General features: G+C 45.6%; 1 protein-coding gene and 1 pseudogene across 10 annotated transcripts in view; one reads left to right on the forward strand and one right to left on the reverse strand.

The window, feature by feature from the left end:
* Positions 1–19,955, forward strand: part of CUX1 (cut like homeobox 1) — a 359,174-nt gene that overhangs the window by 196,470 nt on the left and 142,749 nt on the right. For all 10 annotated transcript variants that reach the window (XM_045773833.2, XM_087867942.1, XM_045773836.2 and 7 more), the window contains exon 5: positions 18,349–18,486. In XM_045773833.2, the coding sequence (XP_045629789.1) occupies positions 18,349–18,486 (138 nt within the window). The remainder of the gene's footprint in view (positions 1–18,348; positions 18,487–19,955) is intronic.
* LOC123777352 (U6 spliceosomal RNA) lies at positions 12,608–12,707 on the reverse strand (annotated as a pseudogene).

Genomic DNA, 19,955 nt, shown 5'->3' on the forward strand with positions numbered 1-19,955 from the left:
AGGCTTCTTCACAGTAATTGGATCATTTGATTCCTGATGTGCAGTATTTCTCAGGATACGGCAGCTTGGTGGGCCTACTTGAGTTTTCCTTTGCAAGTTTCACGTGGGTGACTTAGTTGAAAGGGGACAGGCTTGTTTTGTCTTTGCCAAAGACCCGAGGAGCCTTTAGCTGCTGTTTTCTAAATAACCTACCCTCTCTTTTAAAATGTCCATTTGTACCTGGGTCTCCCCTTAGTGAAGTTTCTCAGCTGGGCAGTCACTTGAACAAGTTACTGGCTTTCTGTCTCTGCAGTTGTTCTCCATCTTAATTACCCATCGAAGAAGAAGACACAGTTTTTAAATCAACACTCCTGTTTGCCTGAGCAGGCCTCACTCATAGACCTATAATGTTTATAGAATTTTGATCATAGCATGGGTATATATTTATATTCTCCTTTTTACACTTATTTTTATACCATCAGAATTTTTCCTGTATCGGTGATATTCTTCATAATTACCATTTTCGGCTGGAGAATTCAAGCTTGTAGTTTCAGTTTAAGGTGGTAGGAGCAAATGATGTTTGATGTTTGCTGTTAGAGTAAAAGTCAGTCAAAGTACATCTGCATGCCCCGTAGATCACTGTTACTTACCTCCTAGGTATTTCTTTCTTACTAACGCTGTAGTCTGACGGATCTAACAAGTTCCTTGAAAAGCAGGAATGGAGCTTGGAGCACTCTACCTGTGTTTTGAAGTCTCCTTATTGCTCAGATGAAGTAATCCTGCGGCTCAGCCTTACAGGAAGGGTCTGGTCAATAGCATTACATTTACTGACAGTCATGCAGTTGGGGGGGTCAGGGTGCCTTAACTGTCTGTGTACTTTAGGCTGCGATCCAGCCGAACCCAGAAACATTGGCGGGGGGTGTTAAGTTCTAGTTGTAAGAAACAGCAACTTACACTGCATCAGTAGAGTCCAGGAAGCTCTCGGGAATAATGGGATGGGTATTTCGGCTATGTGTCATATGGCCCAGCTCCAGGAGCCCAGGAAGAGCTGACCAGCTGGCTCCAGGAAGAGGCGGAGGCAAAGCCCCACCGACTAAGGAGGCTGGCCCAGAAATCTGACAGAACCAACCCCCACTGTCCCCCATCCGGACATTTTTTTTATTTTTTTAAGATTCTGTTTATGTATTTGCGAGAGAAAGGGAGTTAGCAGGGGGAAGAGCAAAGGGGGAGAATTCATGGCCCTGAGATCATGACCTGAGCCGAAACCAAGAGTCACAAGATCCACTGACGGAGCCACCCAGGTGTGCCCCCGCTACCCGCCGCCCCCTGCCCCAATCGGAATTTTATTTGTGTCTTTTCTTGTTTTTCACCTGCTGGTCCTAGTGGAATGAAAGCTCCCTGAGGACAGCTTTCCTTTATCACTCTGTGCCTGGGACTTGGAGCAGGGCCTGGTGTACCACATTTGTGATATGTCGCATGACCCAAGGGGTGCATCATCCCAGAGCCACCCCAGAGTCCTCAGCAGCAGAACTCAGCAGGGGGCATGCCAGTGGCTCTTAAAGCTCCATCCCGGCTCGGTTCTGGCTCCTCCGAGTGTCACCTTGCGGATCCAGTAACTCCCAGGCACGCCCACTGGGATGACAGATGGGCATCCCAAAACCACCCAGTGTGTCTGGAGGAAACCGGCTTCTTGCTTTGCCTCACTCAGCAAGCAGCACCACCTTCAACCGAGCTGCTCATGCCAGAGTGCGGGGTCACCACATCCTGGCCATTCTGCCTCCAGAATGTTCTCGATTCCATCCACTTCTCTCCATCCCAGCTTCTGCTCTCCACTTAGTAGTTCAGGCCACCCCTCTCATGTCTATACCCTGCAGGCAGGCCAGGCCCCCTCTCAGCTGATACCTTACTCCTCCAGATGAATTTGAAACACTCCTACCTGACCTCCCAGGTCTAGCTTAAGTATGCCCTTCTCACACACACGCCCATTCCCAGCACCCTGTGTTTGCCTCTCATAACTATTGATACTCCGCTGTTTTCCTTTCTGGCCCAGCAGGGAGATGGGACAATGTGGTCTTGTCCCTCCTCATTTCCCTACTGTCTCCCCCAATGCCTGCCACTAGCAGAAACTCCGTAAATACTGGTTGAATGAATAAATGAAAGGATCACCTTATTTCTTGAAAATGCTTTCTGAGGTTGTGCAGTCTTTAATTGTTCACATTGGGCCACGCTCCCGAGGTTGACCCTGGCACCCAGGGAGAGCACTCTCGAGCGTTCTAGCAACCCGAATTGCGAGAGAACAGAGCATATCGTGCACTGCGGTACAGCCGTGGAATAGCCGTCTGGGGTCTCCTTGTGCTTCCGTGTCCTCCTGTAAAGACACACCTGCCCCTATAGATGGTTATAGGACACTTGGCGCTCTGGGTTTACCAAAGTGGCACACGCGATTCAGGGGGACTGATGTGCAGAATCTGTGCTCGGTGTGACAGCTGTCCTGCTGGTGTCCAGGACTTTGCACACCCTGTCCCCCACCCCCAATTCCCCTCCTGCCCTCCTTTACTGCACTGGTGTGACTCAGCTCTGGGGGAGAAGAAACACTGGAGCCCTGGCTCCTCCTCCTCGTTCATCTTCCACATCCCAAATCCCAAATAATGGTATTTCTCTCCGCCAAAGCGCCTTCGTATTAGACGTAAGTATTTAGGTACAGAATTGTCCTGATGACAACAGTTAAAATAATTAAGACCCCCATATTTACCTTCTTCCTCATTTGCCACCAGATTGTTCTTCATTCTGTGGTCCATTTTGAGAGTATTTTAAGGTGCTTTTTATCAGGGGGCACCTGGGTGGCTCAGTCATTAAGCATCTGCCTTCAGCTCGAGTCATGATCCCAGGGTCCTGGGATTGAGCCCCACGTTGGGCTCCCTGCTCGGCAGGGAGCCTGCTTCTCCCTCTCTCACCCCCCGCCCCAATTTGTGTTCCCTCTGTGTGTGTGTCTCTCTCTCTCTGACAAATAAGTTAATAAAATCTTTATTTTAAAAAACAGATGCTTTTTATCAGAACTACCCAGCTTACTTTAGCCGCAGCATGACCCCACCCTCCCTGGGATTAGTTGGTGAGCTCCTCAGAAGCTGTCCCCTCCCTGTGTCCCAGGAACCATGCTGAGCTCCAGGGCTAGAGCTGGGAGCAAATCAGCCAGATAGCTGCTTGTTTTCCCGGACTTCAGAGGGCTGTGGGAATGTGGGCGTTAAAAGTCAGCGCACACATAGTAATTAAAGTGTAGGTATGACAAGTATCTTGGAGGCAGCGCCCGTCGGGCATGAGAGTGTAGACCAGAAAGGACTGGGCGGGCCCCAGCAGCCGCCCGGGGCCGTGACAAGAGGGGCCAAATACGATATCGTCTAAACCAAAACACTGTTACTGGTCAAGGGGGTGCTGCTAATAGTTTTGCCCGAGGAAGGGGCACACGCCCTTGTGGTCACCTAGCCGCAAAGGCAGGCAGGGGCCTGGTAGGTTGTGTGAAGGATTCTGGACTTCATCTAACAGACAAAAACTAAGGATGGCTTATAAGCAGGGAAATGACACTATCAGATGGGCATAATAAAAAATGTCATCCTGACTGCAGTTGGGACAACAGATTGGAAAGGTGTCCCAAGGGGACATGGGGAGGGAGAGTTGAGATCATTTGGTTTTGGGTGGTGGGACTAAAATTAGAGAGAAATGGACAGATTTCAGCTGCATGAAGGAGATAGGGTAGATGATTGGGGAAGGTGACTGGGACAGCCCTCACCAGGACATGGTGAACCCAGCGTCACTTCCTTCAGGACTTGTTTACATGGTTCCCTCTGTTTTTTTAATTAAAAGGAAGACCAACAGGGGCTCCTGGGTGGCTCAGTCGGTTAAGTGTCCTACTCTTGATTTTGGCTCAAGTCACGATCTCAGGGTTGTAAGATCAGCGTCGGGCTCCGTGCTCAGCGGGGATTCTGCTTGAGATTTCTCTCTCCCTCTCCCTCTGCCCCCCCCACCCTCTTTCTCTCTAAAATAAATGAATAAATCTTAAAAGGAAGACCAACAGATGGTTTAGATGATTAACCTCTTCCTGATTTCTATTATCGTCTCTAATCATTGTTCTAATTGAAAATGGCCTTTGCCTTTATTGTCAGTGTCATGGCAATAGGAGAGCGGTTTTACATTTCGATTCATAAATAAGTTAGGATTTTACTACATTAGTCGAGATGGCTTCATCTGTCAGTTTCATCAGAGATAGATTTTTTTTTTATCCTAATGCTTACGCTCAACCTGTAGGGGTAGCTTCGCCTTGGACATATTTTAAGTATTTTTATTTTAATACACCTCTGCTGGGGATTTGTATTTATTACTTGCTGACGATGAGCCCCTTGAAGAGGAGCATTAGGCCACCCGCCAACAGCATGACTTGGTGAGGACACCCGGGCGAGCCCCCCCCCCCCCAGGGGGAGTCCCTCTGCGGCCGGTTCGCCCAGGAGGCCAGCGTCCTGCATGGGCGTCCGTATTCGTGGGTGAGAGCCACGTTCAGTGAATATCCATCCACAGCAGTGACCCTGAGTGTGCAAGCAAAGGTTCGAGGTGTGCTGTGTCAGAAGCCCTATAACACGTTCCCTCGGCCAGCGCCTCCTGGCAAGTGCCTTTTGTGCCGGTCCCTAGAGCTCCCAGGTACAAGTGCGATCGAGCCTTGGCCCTTGCCCGCCCCCGGGTGGTTCCTTTCTGCGTGGTGCGAGACGACACAGCCTTCGAGAAAATATTCCCGCAGTTAAACAGGCTAACCAGGCAGCCTCCATCCCTAACTGCGGCCAAAGGAGAAATAATTATCTCTGCTCTTAAAGTGTGAACCTCTCCGAAAGCTGGAAATATTCTAGAATGACCTCTTAAAAAGGCTCTTGCAGAGCTGGAATGTTACTGTATTCTGAGCAGAATTATGACGGTGTGCATAATCTGCAGGAATTCACCTTGCGTGGGTGGCTTTCTCTTCTTGATACTTCCCAGATTTTTTTTTTTTTTTTTACAATGAGCATGTATTTATCTGTACAACTGGGGTGGGGGGAGAGCTTAAATCAGGAAAATAATCACGACCTTCATTTCTGAATAGCCCTTATTAATGGATTACAGATCAGAATTGAAGCACTAGTCACTGAGTATTTGCGAGACACTTACCAATTTGTGTAAAGCACAACTGTGACTTTTCTGTCCCAGAAACGTCTTGGTAATGGTGTTTTTTTGAAGTTTAGGAAGGAGAAAAAGAGACAAGGGGGTGGAGCTCCCACCTGTGCTCCGGGGGCTACAGAGCCTCTCTGCTTTGGGTATAGATTCTTCAGAAGAACCTCCGTCTACCAGCTCCCATTGCCTTCTTGCCTCTGTCCGCGGCCCCCCGACGGAGGATCATCTTTCACTCCTTGCTAAGATGTGGTTTAGGTCCTACAGACACAAACCCTTCAAACACAAAGGCAGTGCCTGGAAGGGTTTATTTTAAGATTTAAATCTGAGGAAGCACATTACCAGTGGTATAAAATATTCATTGACTCATGAAACACTGCTAGAACTCCATGTTTCACGACCGCCCGCCCTCACTTTATTTCCGTGGAATAACTGGCCTGCAGGTGTAAGTCGAGGTGTTCGTTTGCAGAAGTCTTAAAGGCGAGCTAGCAAAGGGAGGTCACTCCATATTCAGAACCCCCTCGAAAATGCCCCTGCTCCCAGGTGCTCCTCCGGGAGGTTGTAATTTGCATTTGGGAAAACCTGCCCTGGGAAACATCCCCAGCGGCGTGGCCTTTGAGGATCCAGAAATGAAGTGGAACGTCATCGTCTTTGAGAACTGCTTTTTAATGCTTCCCCATAAGAAGACAACAATCATCCAGGCCTTTGTGCCCGACATGCTGGTTTCGAGTGAGGACACACCATCACTTAAAACTGGAAAATACTGTTACTTCTGTTCTTCCTCCTTCCCTGCCTGTCCCCAACTCAAGGATCCCAATAGCAAGACTCCTGGAAAAAAAAGAAACGAAATCTGAGGCTTTAGTTAGAAACACCCCTTGTGTCTCGTGTCAAGGTTGAGAAGGACATGCTCCTTGGTGGCATTTTTTAAGACTGTAGGGATGTGGCCGCTCCAGCCTGATCCTGTGAGGCTACTCCAGTCCATGTATTCTAGATCTCCTGGTGTTGGCAGCCAAGCCCGTGCCCAGGCCCCTCCAGAGAGAACTCTGTAACCTCAGGATCCCCTTTGCACATTTTCAGTCTACCTTCATAAAACATTTTCATTCACACACAAGAATCAGCCACCAGCCAGCACCCTAATGGGACAGACGAGCAAGTGGGGCCGAGATAGGAAGGCTGTGGTTTGCAGATGCCCTCCTGTCTCCGCTGGGCCAGAGCTGGTCCCGAAGCAGCCTGGGGGCTAGAGGCCAAGGGACAGTCGCCCGGCCCAACACTGGGGTTACTGTAAACCAGACAGGGAGTTAGCTTCTCTAACCTCCTTGACCAGCTTCAAACAAATTTGGGGCCCGGTGAGCCTCTCTGTTTTGCACACCGACGGTTGCTGGCTGAGGAATTGCTACATTTTAAAGAAAAGGCAAATGTGACAAGATGGGCGTCTGAGCACTGGCCGCCACGTTCGCGGGCTGCCTCCCCTCCTCTGGGCTCTCCCTGCTGATCTGCTTCTCGGTCCCTCGACACGGTGCGGGAACTCACCAGCCGGGACTTGGGGATCCTGGCTTCGCTTGCGTGGGGAGGTGTGTCGCCTCTTCCCCCCTTTGCCGTAACCGGGGTGGTCCTGGCACACTTGATATCTAGACAGCTTTTCATCAGTTGCTCATCAGCATGCTAATTGCTGTATGACTAATTATGCCCTGAATTCCAGTTGATTTTCTTAATGAGACAGCTGGGTTAATTATGTAATCGTATGATTACATTAGCCTAGAGTGCCCCGGCGCAAAGTAGCGTCTGCCGCGCTGTGATGTCATCGCAAGGATGGCACTCACAAGGGGCACATTCACCCTCCGATGGCGGGGGATGGCCCCGCTGCCCGCAGAGCTCTCTGCACAGACGTGGGCTTGCTTTTAGCAAGATCATTCCTTCCAGTCCCCGTGGTGTCTCTGGAGAGGCAGCTCGCCATCACCCTGTCCACACCCTCCCCAGCACACCTGGGCCCCAGCGAATCGGAAGCCCTGCTGCCCAACCTCTACCGCTCTCCATGAAGTCCAGCAGCATCCTCCTCCTTCTAGAATGTCCCCCACCAAGACTGTTGAGTTTTATCAGAGCATACTAACGTTTCCTTTATAGTGACCCAGAGAATCCAAAGCGAGAGGAAGACCAGGGTGTGTCAGTTCGCTTTAAGTCTAAAGAGCACAGACTGGCCCCAACTTTATCCTCCTGTTCCCCATCCGTGTTCTGTTTCATACCTTCTTTCCACCCTGATCTCCGTACACCTCGCACCATGCTGAGAAAGTACACGTGATCAGAGGAGGGTGACATCTGCCAGCCATGGCCAGTTCTCTACTCCCCATGACAGCAAAACACCCAAGAGTCAGTTATGCCTGCCAACCCCACCCCCACCCCGTACCTGCTACGCTCCTCCTTCCCCAACGCCTCAGCTGCCTCTTCCTTGCGGGACTCTGCATGCGGGCAGATCCCAGACTCTGCTTAGCCTTTTCATTTTTGCATTTACATTCTCTCCCTAAGTGACTTCCAATGTGTGTTATGCTCCCAAATGCGACCACCAGCGTCATCCAGGCCACCATGACCTCTTGCCCCACTGGGGCGCCCCTTTTCCGCTCCCTTCTTCCATTCATCCTTTGCATGGCAGCTGGATGGGTCTAAATCAGTGGTCTCCAAACTACTTTTGTTCATGTACCCCAAATCTTGAATTCATAACCCCAGCATATGCTTATGTATTTACTTATTTAAATGATAGACATGTGTAATTACAGGAATGTATTAAATACATTATAAGTCATATGTTAAAAATGGAATTAAAAGGATGTGATGAAAAATAAAAGTGATAATTTGAAGTTCAAATTTATATTTTATCAGCACTATAAAAAACCTTTTGCTGTCACACAAAAAATCATATTTTAAGGTCAACTTGATAGAGGCATAATTTGCATACAATAAAACACACCCATCTTAAGTGTACAATTTGATAGTGCGGCCACCCTCACAATCAGGATATGGAACATTTCCATCACCTCCGATTTCCCTGGTGATCCCAGACCCCAGCAACCACTGATCTGCTTTCTGTCACTTTCGATTAGATTCGTCATTTCTGGCGTTTCACATAAAGGGAAATGGTATGTTCTGGTATGTTCTCTTATGTGTCTGACTTCCTCCCCTCAGCGTGGTGTGTTGGGGATTTATCTGTGTCATTCATCTGTAACATAGTCCTTTCCTTTTCAGTGTGGACTGGTATTCCCCTGTGTGGAATATAATAACGTGCTTATCCGTCTACCTGCTGATGGACATTTGTATTGTTTCCAGCATGAGGCTGTTGTGATTAACCCACTATAAGCATTCATGAACAGTTGTTATGTGGACATACGTTTTAAATACCTAGGACTAGGGGTGCCTGGGTGGCTCAATTGGTTAAGTACATGCCTTCAGCTCAGGACGTGATCCCGGGGTCTGGGATTGAGCCCCAGGTCAGGCTCTCTGCTCAACAGGGAGTCTGCTCCCTCTCCCTGCTCATGGTCATTCTGTCTCTCTCTCATAAATAAATGAAGTCTTTTAAATACATACATACATACCTAGGACTAGAATTGCTGAGACATAGGGTAGGCATGTGGTTAGTTTGATAAGAAACTGCCAAGCTGTTTTTTCAAAGTAGTTGTGTCATTTTATCCCCCAGCAAGAAACCAGTGGGTGTTCCGGTGGCTCCACATCCCTCCATCAGTTGGTATTGTCAGTTTCTTCAACATTAGACATTCTAGGGAGTGTGTAGCCTGTTTTGTTGTGTTTTTAATTTGCATTTTCCTGATGACTGATGATGCTTACTATTTTTTCATATGCCTTTTGGTCATTCTTAGATCTTCACTTATAAAGGGTTTTAAATCTTTTGCCCATTAAAAAATGGATCGTCATATTACTGAGTTGTAAATATTTTATATATTCTGGAGACAAGTCCTCTGTCAAATATATGCATTGCAAATATTTTCTCCCCATATGGGGATAAGGTTTTATTTTAATAAAGCCCAAGTTATTCTAATTATTATGCTTTTGGTTCTTTTTATGTTCTAAGAAATTATTGCCTAGATTATAATTTTTTTTCTCATTTTTTTTGAGTGAAGTATAGTTGTTTTTTTTTTATCTCTTAACTCTAGGCTTATAATACATTCTGAGTTAATTTTTATGTTAGGGTCAAGTTTCATTGAAAATTAATGGACATTATGTATGTGAGATTTTTTCTAGACCCTCTTTATATATATAGATATATAAACAACAAGGATTGTCTATTTTGTTTCATTGTTCTTTGTGTCTTTCTTTATGTTACTGTCACACTGTCTTGGTTACTGTAGTTTTACAGTCAGTCTAATCAGGTAATATAAGTCCTTTATCTTTGGTCTTTTTTTTTTTTAAGATTTTATTTATTTGTCAGAAAGAGAGCACAAGCAGGGGGAGCAGCAGGCAGAGGGAGAAGCAGGCTCCCCCCTGAGCAAGGAGCCCGATGCGGGACTCGATCCCAGGATCCTGGGATCATGACCTGAGCCAAAGGCAGACGCTGAACTGACTGAGCCACCTCGGCGTCCCTGGTCTTCTTTCTCAAAGTTGTTTATGGTTAGTCGAACTTCAATATAAATTGTAGATTTAACTTGTCAGTTTTTACAAATGTGTCTCCTAGGAATTTAATCAGGGTTGCTCTATAGATAATCTGAGGAAAATCAACAACTTTCAATTCAAACATGGTCTATTTATTTAAGTCTTTTGTAATTTCCCTCAGCAGTATCTTACAGTTTTCAGCGTACAAGCCTGGCACATATTTTGTCCAGCATATCCCCAGGTAGGTCATGTTTGTGGATGCCGTAGTTAATAGTATTTTCTTTATAAATTTCTTTTCCATTTGTTGCTTTTGTATAGAAATGCAGTTCATTTTTATATAATAATACTATATTTGTGGCCTTTTCAAACTCACTTATTAGTTCTCAACGTTTTTTGGTCGATTCCTTACGATACTCTATCTTGAGTGTTCTTGTGCTCTTGAAGAGACGGTGTACTTCATAGATGTTGGATGGAATGTTCCTAAATATCAGGTCAAATTGGTTGATAGTGTTATTGAAGTTTTCTGTATCCACATTTGTTTCCAGTCTGTAATGTCAAATATTTTGTTTACTTGCCCTCCCCCCCTCCCCACTGGCTAGGACCTCGGGTATGACAGTGAATGCAAGTAGAGAAAGCAGACATCTTGTATTGGTCCCAACTTTAGGGAAAAGCATTCGGTTTTTCACCATTAAGTATGATGTTAGCTGTGGGGTTTTAATAGATACTCTTTATGAGGTTGAAAAACGCCCTTCTATCTAGTTTGCCAAGAGTTTTTGTCATGAATTGATACTGAATTCTGTCAGATTTTTCCTGCATCTATTGAGATGACCATATGATTTTTCACCTTTGTTCTCTTAATATGGTGAAATTGCTTGATTGATTGTGTAATGTTAATCCAGCCCTGTATTCCTAGGATATATCTTAACTTGGTTATGATGTATTGTGCTTTTTAGAATTTGCTGGATTCAATTTGCTAATACTTTATTAAGGGCTTTCACATTTAAGTTCATAAGGAATATAGGACTGTAGTTTTTTGCTTGTTTGGGGTTTTTTCCCCCTTTTAATATCTTTATTGAGTTTTGGTATCAAGATAGTCCTGGTCTTATAAAACAAGTTGAGAAGTGCTATGTATTATTCTTCTCTAAAACTTCTCTAGTTCACCAGTGAAGCCATCTGGGCTTGAAGTTTTTTTTGGCACAAAATTTTTCATTATAAATTTAACTTCTTTAACGTTTAAAAGACTATTAAGATTTTTTATTTCTTCTTGGGTCAGTTTTGTTAATTTTTCAAGGAATGATCCATTTCATGTAAATTATCCAGTTTATTGGCATAATGTTCATAATATTTTGTTATCTTTCAAATACGTGTAGGATGTCTAGTGATACTTCCTTTGTCATTCCTGATCTTAGAATTTGTGAATTCTCTCTTTTTTCTCCTTGACCATTCTGGCTAGAGGCTTGTCAAGTTTAATGATTATTTTTTTAAGAACTAGCTTTTGCTTGCCTTACTTTTTCTCTTTTTCCCCTCTGGTTTAAGTTTTATTACTCTTTGTTCTTATTATTCACTAACTTCTTACTTTGGGTTTTATTCACTCTTCTTGGGGTGGGGGAGTTATGTCATTGATTTATTCTGCTGTGGTTGCAAGAAATGCATCATATGATTTCTGTTCCTTTAAATTTATCAAGACTTGTTTTATGGTCTCGAATATGTTCTAGCCTTATGAGTGTCTGTGTGCACTTGAAGACAATGCATATTGGGTTGTTGTTGAGTGAAGTGTTCTGCAAATGGCAAGCAGGTCAAGTTTGGTTGGTAGTGTTGTTCACATCTTTTGTATCCATACGAATTTTATATCTGGTTTCCTGTTAGTGAGAACAGCTTTGAAATCTTTATTATTGTGGACTTTTTTTTCTCCTTTCAGTTCTTTCAGTTTTTGATTCATGTTTTTGAAACTTTGTTTTTGGGGTGTATGTGTATCTTTAAGATTGTTATAGCTTATCAGTGACTTGGTTCTTTTTTTTTTTTTTTAAGATTCTATTTATTTATTTGAGAGAGATAGAGAGAGAGCATGAGTCGGTGTAGGGGCAGAGAAAGAAGCAGACTCCCTGCTGAGCAGGGAGCCCCACATAGGGCTCAGTCCCAAGACACTGAGATCATGACCTGAGCCAAAGTCAGATGCTTAACTGACGGAGCCACCCAGGCACCTCAATGATTTGGTTCTTTTAAGTTTATACAATGGTTTTCTTTATCCCTAGTAGTATTTCATGTCCTAAAGTTTCCTTTATCTGATTTGAACTTAGGCACTCGAGCTTTCTTTTGATTAACGTTTTCATGTTATATCTTTTTCTATCCTTTTACTATTAACCTATTTGTTATTATTATATTTAAGTTGCATTTCTTGTAAACAACTATGCCTACCTTTATTATCCAGTCTGACGATCTTCATTTTAAGTGAAATGTTAGCTCTTTTACGTTTAATGTAATTATGGATAAAGTTGGATTTAAGGCTGCCATCTTACTGTTTGTTTTCTATGTGTATTACCTGTTTTTGGTTATTTTTTTCCTGCTTCATTTGATTATTTTTTTATGATCTTATTTTATCTCCCCAATTGTCTTATTAGCTATAACTCTTTGTCTTATTTTTTTAGTGATTACTTAGGGTTTACAGCCAGCATCTTTAATTTATTACACTGTACCTTCAAATAGTTTTATACTACTTCACATACAACATAAGAATCTTCCGATACACTTATTTTCTCCCTCCAGTCCTTTATGTATCATTATTCATTTTATTTCCTGATATGTTATAACCCTACAATACATTGTTACTATTTTTGCTTTTTTTCTTTCACCTTAAAAAAATATGCAACACTTCACAAATTTGCATGTCATCCTTGTGCACGGCCATGCTAATCTTCCCTGTACCGTTTTAGTATATGTGCTGCTGGAGTGAGCGCTACTGTTTTTGCTTTTCAATGGTCAGTGATCTTTTAAGGAAATTAAAAATGAAAAAATAGTATTTTATTTTTACCCATATATTTACCATTTCTGGTGTTGTTTATTCTTTCATGCACATCTAGGTTTCTATCTGTCACCATTTTCTTTCACTCTATAACATTTCCTTTAACGTTTCTTACAGTGTAGGTACGCTGACAGTGAATTTTGCCAGCTTTCATTCATCTGAAGGGAAAAAAAAAAACTCAACCTCATTTTTTGGAAGATATTTTTTTGGGTATAAAACTGTATGTTGGCAATTTTGGGGTTTGTTTTTTCTCTCTCTCAGGACTGGCCTGCTTTATTTCTTTTTTTCTTTTTTTTTTTTTTTTAAGATTTTATTTATTTATTTGATAGAGATAGAGACAGCCAGCGAGAGAGGGAACACAAGCAGAGGGAGTGGGAGAGGAAGAAGCAGGCTCATAGCGGAGGAGCCTGATGTGGGGCTCGATCCCATAATGCCAGGATCACGCCCTGAGCCGAAGGCAGGCCCTTAACCACTGTGCCACCCAGGCGCCCCAAGGCCTGCTTTATTTCTGACAGGAAGGTCTCCAGTTAGTCTTGTCTTTCTTCCCCTGCATAGAATGAGCCTTCTTTTCTCTGGCTTTTAAGATTGCCTTTTTATTCTTCTTTTCAGCAATTTGATGGGGTGTATTGGTGTTCTGTGTTTATCCCGTTTATAGTTTGTTGAGTTTCTTGGAGTTTTAGGTTTATAGCCTTTACCAAATTTGGAATATTTCACCACTATTTCTTCAAATACACCCTTTGCCCCTCTCCAGGACAGGTATGTTAGAACACAGGTATGTTAGATTCCACAGGTTGCTGAGATTTTAGTAACTTTTTTTCTGTTCAGTTTCTATAGCCATGTCTTTGAATTCTCTGATTTTTTTTTTTTTGCAGTGTCTAATATGGTGTTAAGCAAGTCTAGGAAATTTTTTTTTCATTTTGAACATTGTATTTCAAGCTCTAGAATCCTGTCTGATTCTTTTTTGTATTTTCCATTTCTCTCCTTATTGTGTTCATATTTTTCTTTAAATCCTCGAACAGGCTTATAATAGCTGTTTTAGTCTTTGTCACGTACTCCCATAATCTCTTGTCATTTCTGGTTCTGTTTTTATTAACTTACCTCCCCCAGCCCCCTGATGATGCTGTTTCTTTGCATTTTTGCAATAATTTTTAGTGGTTGAGACATTTTCGTAGAGGATGTTGTCTTTGCCCGTATGTTTAGATGATGATAGAAATGTTTCCAAATATCTGCTCTTAAAATGCTGTCACTATAGCATGAGTTTCTTTCAAGAAGTGGTTTTTTCCACTAAGTATTAAAACATCAAGTCTACTTCAAAGATGTAGATCGTGTATTTATTTTTTCAAAAATATCTGCCAGGCAGCATATTACTGATAGCCATCTGCCATCAGAGAACAGGGCAGCTAATTTGGAACATTTAACTTTTCAAAAGAAAATTACGCAACTCATCTTGAAGCTTAAAATTCTTAAATACTTAGCCACTAAACCAACAAACCTTTTTTTTTTTTTTTTTTTTGGTTCAGATTACTGCATTTTCTTCTCGTGGCCCAGCGGCTCACCTTGCAAGGGTCCTCTTCTCCAGTGAGTTTTCCCATCAGGAGTAGAGCTGAATACAAACTTGATTCAGACATTGTACTTTTAGGAGACTGATGTGCTACTTACCACATCGGCAGGGCACTTCAGATGTGGTATTTTCAGATCCAGAATTCAATTTGATTCTTCTCTATGTCTTCTGTTTCCTCCTGAAGCACAGGCCTCACTCACTGATGATGTGGTTCTCTTCCCTTCACTGTAGCCTTACTGGTTTTTTTCTCTGTGCCTCAAATATGCCACATTCCTGCCCGCCTCTGGGCCTTTGCACTGCTCTTCCCTCTTCCAAGAGGCTTTGGAGCCTCTCTTCTCTGCCACCAGATCTTAATCTCAGTGCCACCTCTTTCAAGAGGCCCTCCGTGTCCATCTGTCTCCAGGACCCATTCCCTGTTCCCACACCCTGTTTCCTCTCTTACTCTTGCTTGGCAGTACTTGAAAGTATTTTGTTTTTTTAGTTTTGCTTTTTGTTGGTTTCCTTCATTTCAGTAAAATGTCAAGCCCTTGAGAGCAAGGATTTTGTCTTCTCACCACCACACCCCCCCCCAGCACCTAGAACGGTCTTGACGTCATAAAACATACATGGGAGCTGGCAGTCAGACTAAAGTGTTCTCCTGGCCATGCCTGGCGCTTCCGTACGCACTTGCTGCGTCATCTCCAAGGACGGATTGCCCTGCCCCACAGTCTCCACGGGTCTAAATTCTGTCTCCTTTTTTTTTTTTTTTTTAAAGTTTACCTTTGCCGGTTGTCTCCATCTGGGCGTGGTCTTCTGTCCATCTCATCTTCAGTGTGGCCCTCCTTGCTTTCCCTTGGTCATTTGTGAACTTGGTGTGTCTCTCCTGTGAGGCTGGTCCCAGCTGATTCTGTTGCATGGCCATCCCAGTGCCTCACCCGGGCTTTGCCCGGAGCAGAGAGATGCGTAGGAAATACTTGTTAAATTAGTACTCGAAGAGACAGTATAATTTAGTTGGTTGTGGGTTCAGGAAGCAGAAATGTTAATTAGAATTGTGCGTGCCTGTGTTTCCCTCCGACTCCCCCGCCCCCCACCCCGTCCCTGGGTGGGATGCCAGCACCCCCTCCCCCGACCTCTGACTGTGACGGCTGGAATTAATGAGGTCATGTTACATGTACTTAGGAGAAGGTGCTAGATAAATACAGGTGATGGTATTGTTGTTGTTTGTAGTAATTATGTTCTGGGTCCTGTGTTGCATAATGAGCTATATAATACCTTAAAAAGCGTTTTAGGAATTAACTATCAGATGATTGTAAAACACTTTGCAAGTTTGTCACGTTGGGTGGATGGAACCGACGATAAAGCCCGTTGAATTGGAAGAGGCGGGGAAGACGGGTTTGCAGGATTTTGTGTGTTCCTGTTCCTCTCGCGGGTGTGTTCCCCGGCCTCCCCCAGACAATTCCCTAATTGAGCCGCCGAGGTCGGAGGCTTGTGACGTTCAGAATGAGACCCAACAATACTTGTGTGGGGTTTAATGGCATCGGGAATCATTAACGAGACAAAAAGCCATGATTTCCCCTGGATTAACATACAGGTTGGGGTTTGGCATGCCGAGATTCATTGTTTTGGTCTCCAGCCCAAACATGCTAGAGTCATTATATTGTCATGTGGTAATTAGCTGTTCCTTTAATACAAGTAATAAAAATTAAGCCTAAGAAGTACTTTAGCAATGCCTTTTACATAATCCAAAACAATATTCAAATGCTGTAGGCGTCTAGTCATTCAACTATACTGTAGTAAAGTTTGAAGTTTAATGCATAGAGATGTTCGAACATTCAGTTCCTTCTTTATTCTGTGACCAGTTTTGCTACTTAGGCATTAACCTTTAATAGTGTTAAATTAAATATACATGCCTAATGAATAATTATGAGATTGCCAGAATTTTCATTTACAATGTAATGCTTTGAAATTTTGTCTAAAGGTCTAGTTCCCATTCACTTGATAATGTGCATGTTATTTTTTATATGTCACTGAGTTCCTGGCTGAATCGAACGAGGGAAGCTGTTTTTTATTCGAAGCAGACACGGTGGGTCCTGGCCTTTTAAAAAGAATGGACTAGAAAAGCTGTCGACAGAAATTTTAGGGATGGAGAGGGCAGGACACTAGCTTAGCTCTTTAAAAATATAATTTGTACGGCCAGTTGTGCCGGAAAACCTGCGTGCGCGAACGTTAATAGAATTTTACCGAAGTGCAGTGGTTCTCCTTCTCCTCAATCCTTCCCTGACCTCCATGTCAAGTTCACGTGGGAGTTCTAGGTGAAGGGAGCCCTGAGCCTACTGCTTGTGTCCTTCAGGCCAGTTGCCCAGTGTGAGGCCACAGAGAGAAGGGCGAAAAAGGTGGGGGTTGCAGGTGGGGGGTAGGAAGGTACCCTGGAAAAGCGTGAAATGAAAAAACGGGACCAAAAACCCTCACCTGGAATGTTCTGAGGAATGCAGCCTCTGGTGTTATCACTACTTCTACTTACAAGGACCCGTCTCCCCAAAATAGCTTTTGAAATCTAATTTAATGTAAATATTTTAATGCTGATTAAAATAATAACGAAAAGCCACAAATGAGAAAGCGAGGCCGTCATAAACTGTGTCTACACCCAGGATAAATGCCCCGCGGCTGCGGGCGTCACGTGACGGGCAGTGTTGTGTTAAGCCCCACGCGCAGGTCCGCCGTTGCACCGGACATTCCCCAGTGCCTGCCTTTTTGTAAACTCTGCGGAGACGTTGGCATCTCACAGAGTGCCTGGCTCCCGGCGGACTGGCCGACTAAGGCATGGGAGATCTGCCCTCGCCTCCAGGATCCGAGGGTGGTCTGAAAAATGAATGACTCTGGTATTTGAAAATTAAGTGAGCTCTTGAATATATACCCCTGTTGATCCACTGGGCTTGGTGTTTAGCATTCCTCACGCAGAGACTAAATCTTTGCAGCCACCTCACAAGTCAGGCTGGCGTCCATACCAGAAATATCTTCAGTAATCTCTTCTAAGCCCAGCGGACTTGGGTATTCCGCTCCGACGGGGCCCGAGAATTCTAGGGGCCGTGCTTCCCTGATGCCCAGCAGGTGGACCAGAAGTGCCTTCCAGGCAGCAGAAGAAAAACGAAAGAGCAGATCAACTCCAGAGGAGCATCTAACATCCGTCCCTCCATTTCACGCTGAGTTAGCGATAAAGTCCAAGGCCAAGAGTCAGAATTGTAAATTCCGTGCCTGCAGCCTCGAACTTTAGGTTAAAATCCAGTTTTGTGTAAGTCAGTCTAGTCTGCAGATTGGACACTGAGTTGTCCACAGGACCTCACACAACCGGTCCAGGTGTGGTCTCCGGCCATCCGTACTATGAACTGGGGTGCCGTGGGCCCCCCAGCTGGCTGGCCCACTAACTAGCCGGGAAACCTTGGGCAAGTCACCGAGCTCCCCGCAGCTTTAGTCTCCACTTGCGTGGCAGGAACGCGACACCGTCACATCCCTGTCCTAGGATTGCTGGGAAGCTCAAATGAGAAAATGTCCATCAGAGTGTCTGTGACAGCGAGACGCTGTCAGAGGATCGGGTGTTATTTCCAACTTCCTAAGAATTATGGGAAACTTGAGGCTTCTGGTGCCTTCCCACACAGGGGCCATCCTGCGTGCCTGGTTGACTTTCCCGGGGCTCCTCCCCTTGCCACATCCACATGCGTCCCCTTCCTGTCAGTCAGATTGAGGACGACAAGTCCTTCGACTGTCATACCATGCCAGAGCAGTGGACAAACCCCAGTGCACCCGTGGCCATGCCCAGGCCGTGGCCGTGCCCAGGCCGTGTCCATAGGCTGTGGCCCTGGAGGATGGGTCTGCGTACACGTGCTTTGTAGGCCGCACAGAAGCGTCTCCAACCAGCCAGCCAGCCGTGGGGCCCGGGGCTCTGCGGGGGACAGGGGAGGCTGCCCTCCCAGCCTCCGCGTGGCCACGAACGTGGCTGCTCTGCCCGGAGCGCGCTGACGTGCGTTCTCCTCTCCCGTAGATCCCGTGCCTGCCCTGGACCTTGGGCAGCAGCTGCAGCTCAAAGTGCAGCGTCTGCACGACATTGAAACAGAGAACCAGAAGCTGAGGGAAACTCTAGAAGAGTACAACAAGGAATTCGCTGAAGTGAAGAATCAAGGTTGGTGGCAGATCCGTTCTGTGCTTTGCTTTGTCTTGCCTTTGCTTTCTTTTTTTTTTTCCCCCTCTGCCTCTAATTGCCTTCCCCACGCTGTCGGGACTAGCACTGACTGTACCCCACGTCACCAAGTCAGGGTGGGGCCCAAACCAGGATCGTTAAAGAGAGATAATAATAGTAATAACGCTTAGCTGTTTGGAAGCAGAGCTTCTCCTCAGCACAATAACGACACATGCTTTTATTGCCCTGGGACGGGACCGACCAGGATTCTTTCACATTCTTCCTGGGTCATCATGAGATGGGATCCGCCTTCCAGAAGGCTGATGTGTTGCCTGCGGGCGACACCTGTCAGAGAGCCAGGTCGTGATCAAAGGGCCACAGCCAGGCAGTCCTTTAGTAATGGCCACTGCTCCACGTCCCCTGGTCCTTACAGATTTAATGAAAGAGACCCGGTGTGGCTGCCCAGCCGGCGACCACAGGGGGCGGGAGGGCAAAGGTCTCCCGGCTCTTCGTGTCGGGGAAGAACAAAGGGACCTCCGCGACACCTCAAATCCAGCTGTGGTCACCGTGCAGCAGCCCGCGGGCTTCCCTGTCACAGCAGCTGCGGCTCGCTCTGCCAACACCACCCAAAGCTGCGCCTGTGCGTTTCAGTTTGGGGGTATAGGCGAGGAAGGAGCTGAGAGCGAGAGGCCGACCTCTTGGGTGACTTGGGAGGGCTCCCTTCGAGCAGGCCTCTCTTCAGTCCACTCCGAGCGCTGGACAGAATCACTTAGATCTTTAAAGTGTCCTTTGGCTTTGAGACCATTGGAGACAGGCTTCGAGAGGCAGTCCTGAGGGTCCCCCTTCCCCCGGTGGTGGGGGACACATAGAACCAGCGGAGCCCCCACCTCGCTTTAGCTCCAGAGGGAGGAGTGAGCCTCCGGGACACATCGGGACAGCTTTGAGACGTTGGACGTAGCGGGCTGGGATCCAGGTGAGAGAAGGGGCTGTCTTCCCCTGCACACTCCAGGTGGGAGAGAACCCGGAAATACACACATCCGGGTTCCTTGCAGCACTACCCAAAAGGAGGGACTGCTTTTTTCCCCTCCTGTGAACTCTGACGTCTCATTTTGCAAAACCCGATCTTTGTGGTTTTTATGGATTGATTTTTTTGTTGGAGGATGTGCTGGTGGGCCCAGGGCTCTGTGTGGCCTCCTTCCCCACCTGGCTCCGTCAGCAGCCCCGTGGCCAGTTGCCCAGCGAGGAACCGTGACTGAGTGTGGGATGTCCTCCTCCCCAAAGGCCCCATCTGATGGGCTTTTTTCAATGAAATACCATAGTCCCAAGACTTAAGAAAAAGGCTCCAGAGGTGGACAGACCTGCTTTGAGACCCTTCGGGGCTACTGTTAAGCTCTGAGACCTTAAACAAGTGACCAGGGGACCTCACTTTGGGAAAATTCTCCTTTTCTTGGGTGGGAGGCTTCGCATCGTAA

The sequence above is a fragment of the Ursus americanus genome, chromosome 2 (genome assembly GCF_024610735.1).
Source record: "Ursus americanus isolate L20-20 chromosome 2, mUrsAme1.1.p, whole genome shotgun sequence".
Lineage (NCBI taxonomy): Eukaryota > Metazoa > Chordata > Mammalia > Carnivora > Ursidae > Ursus > Ursus americanus.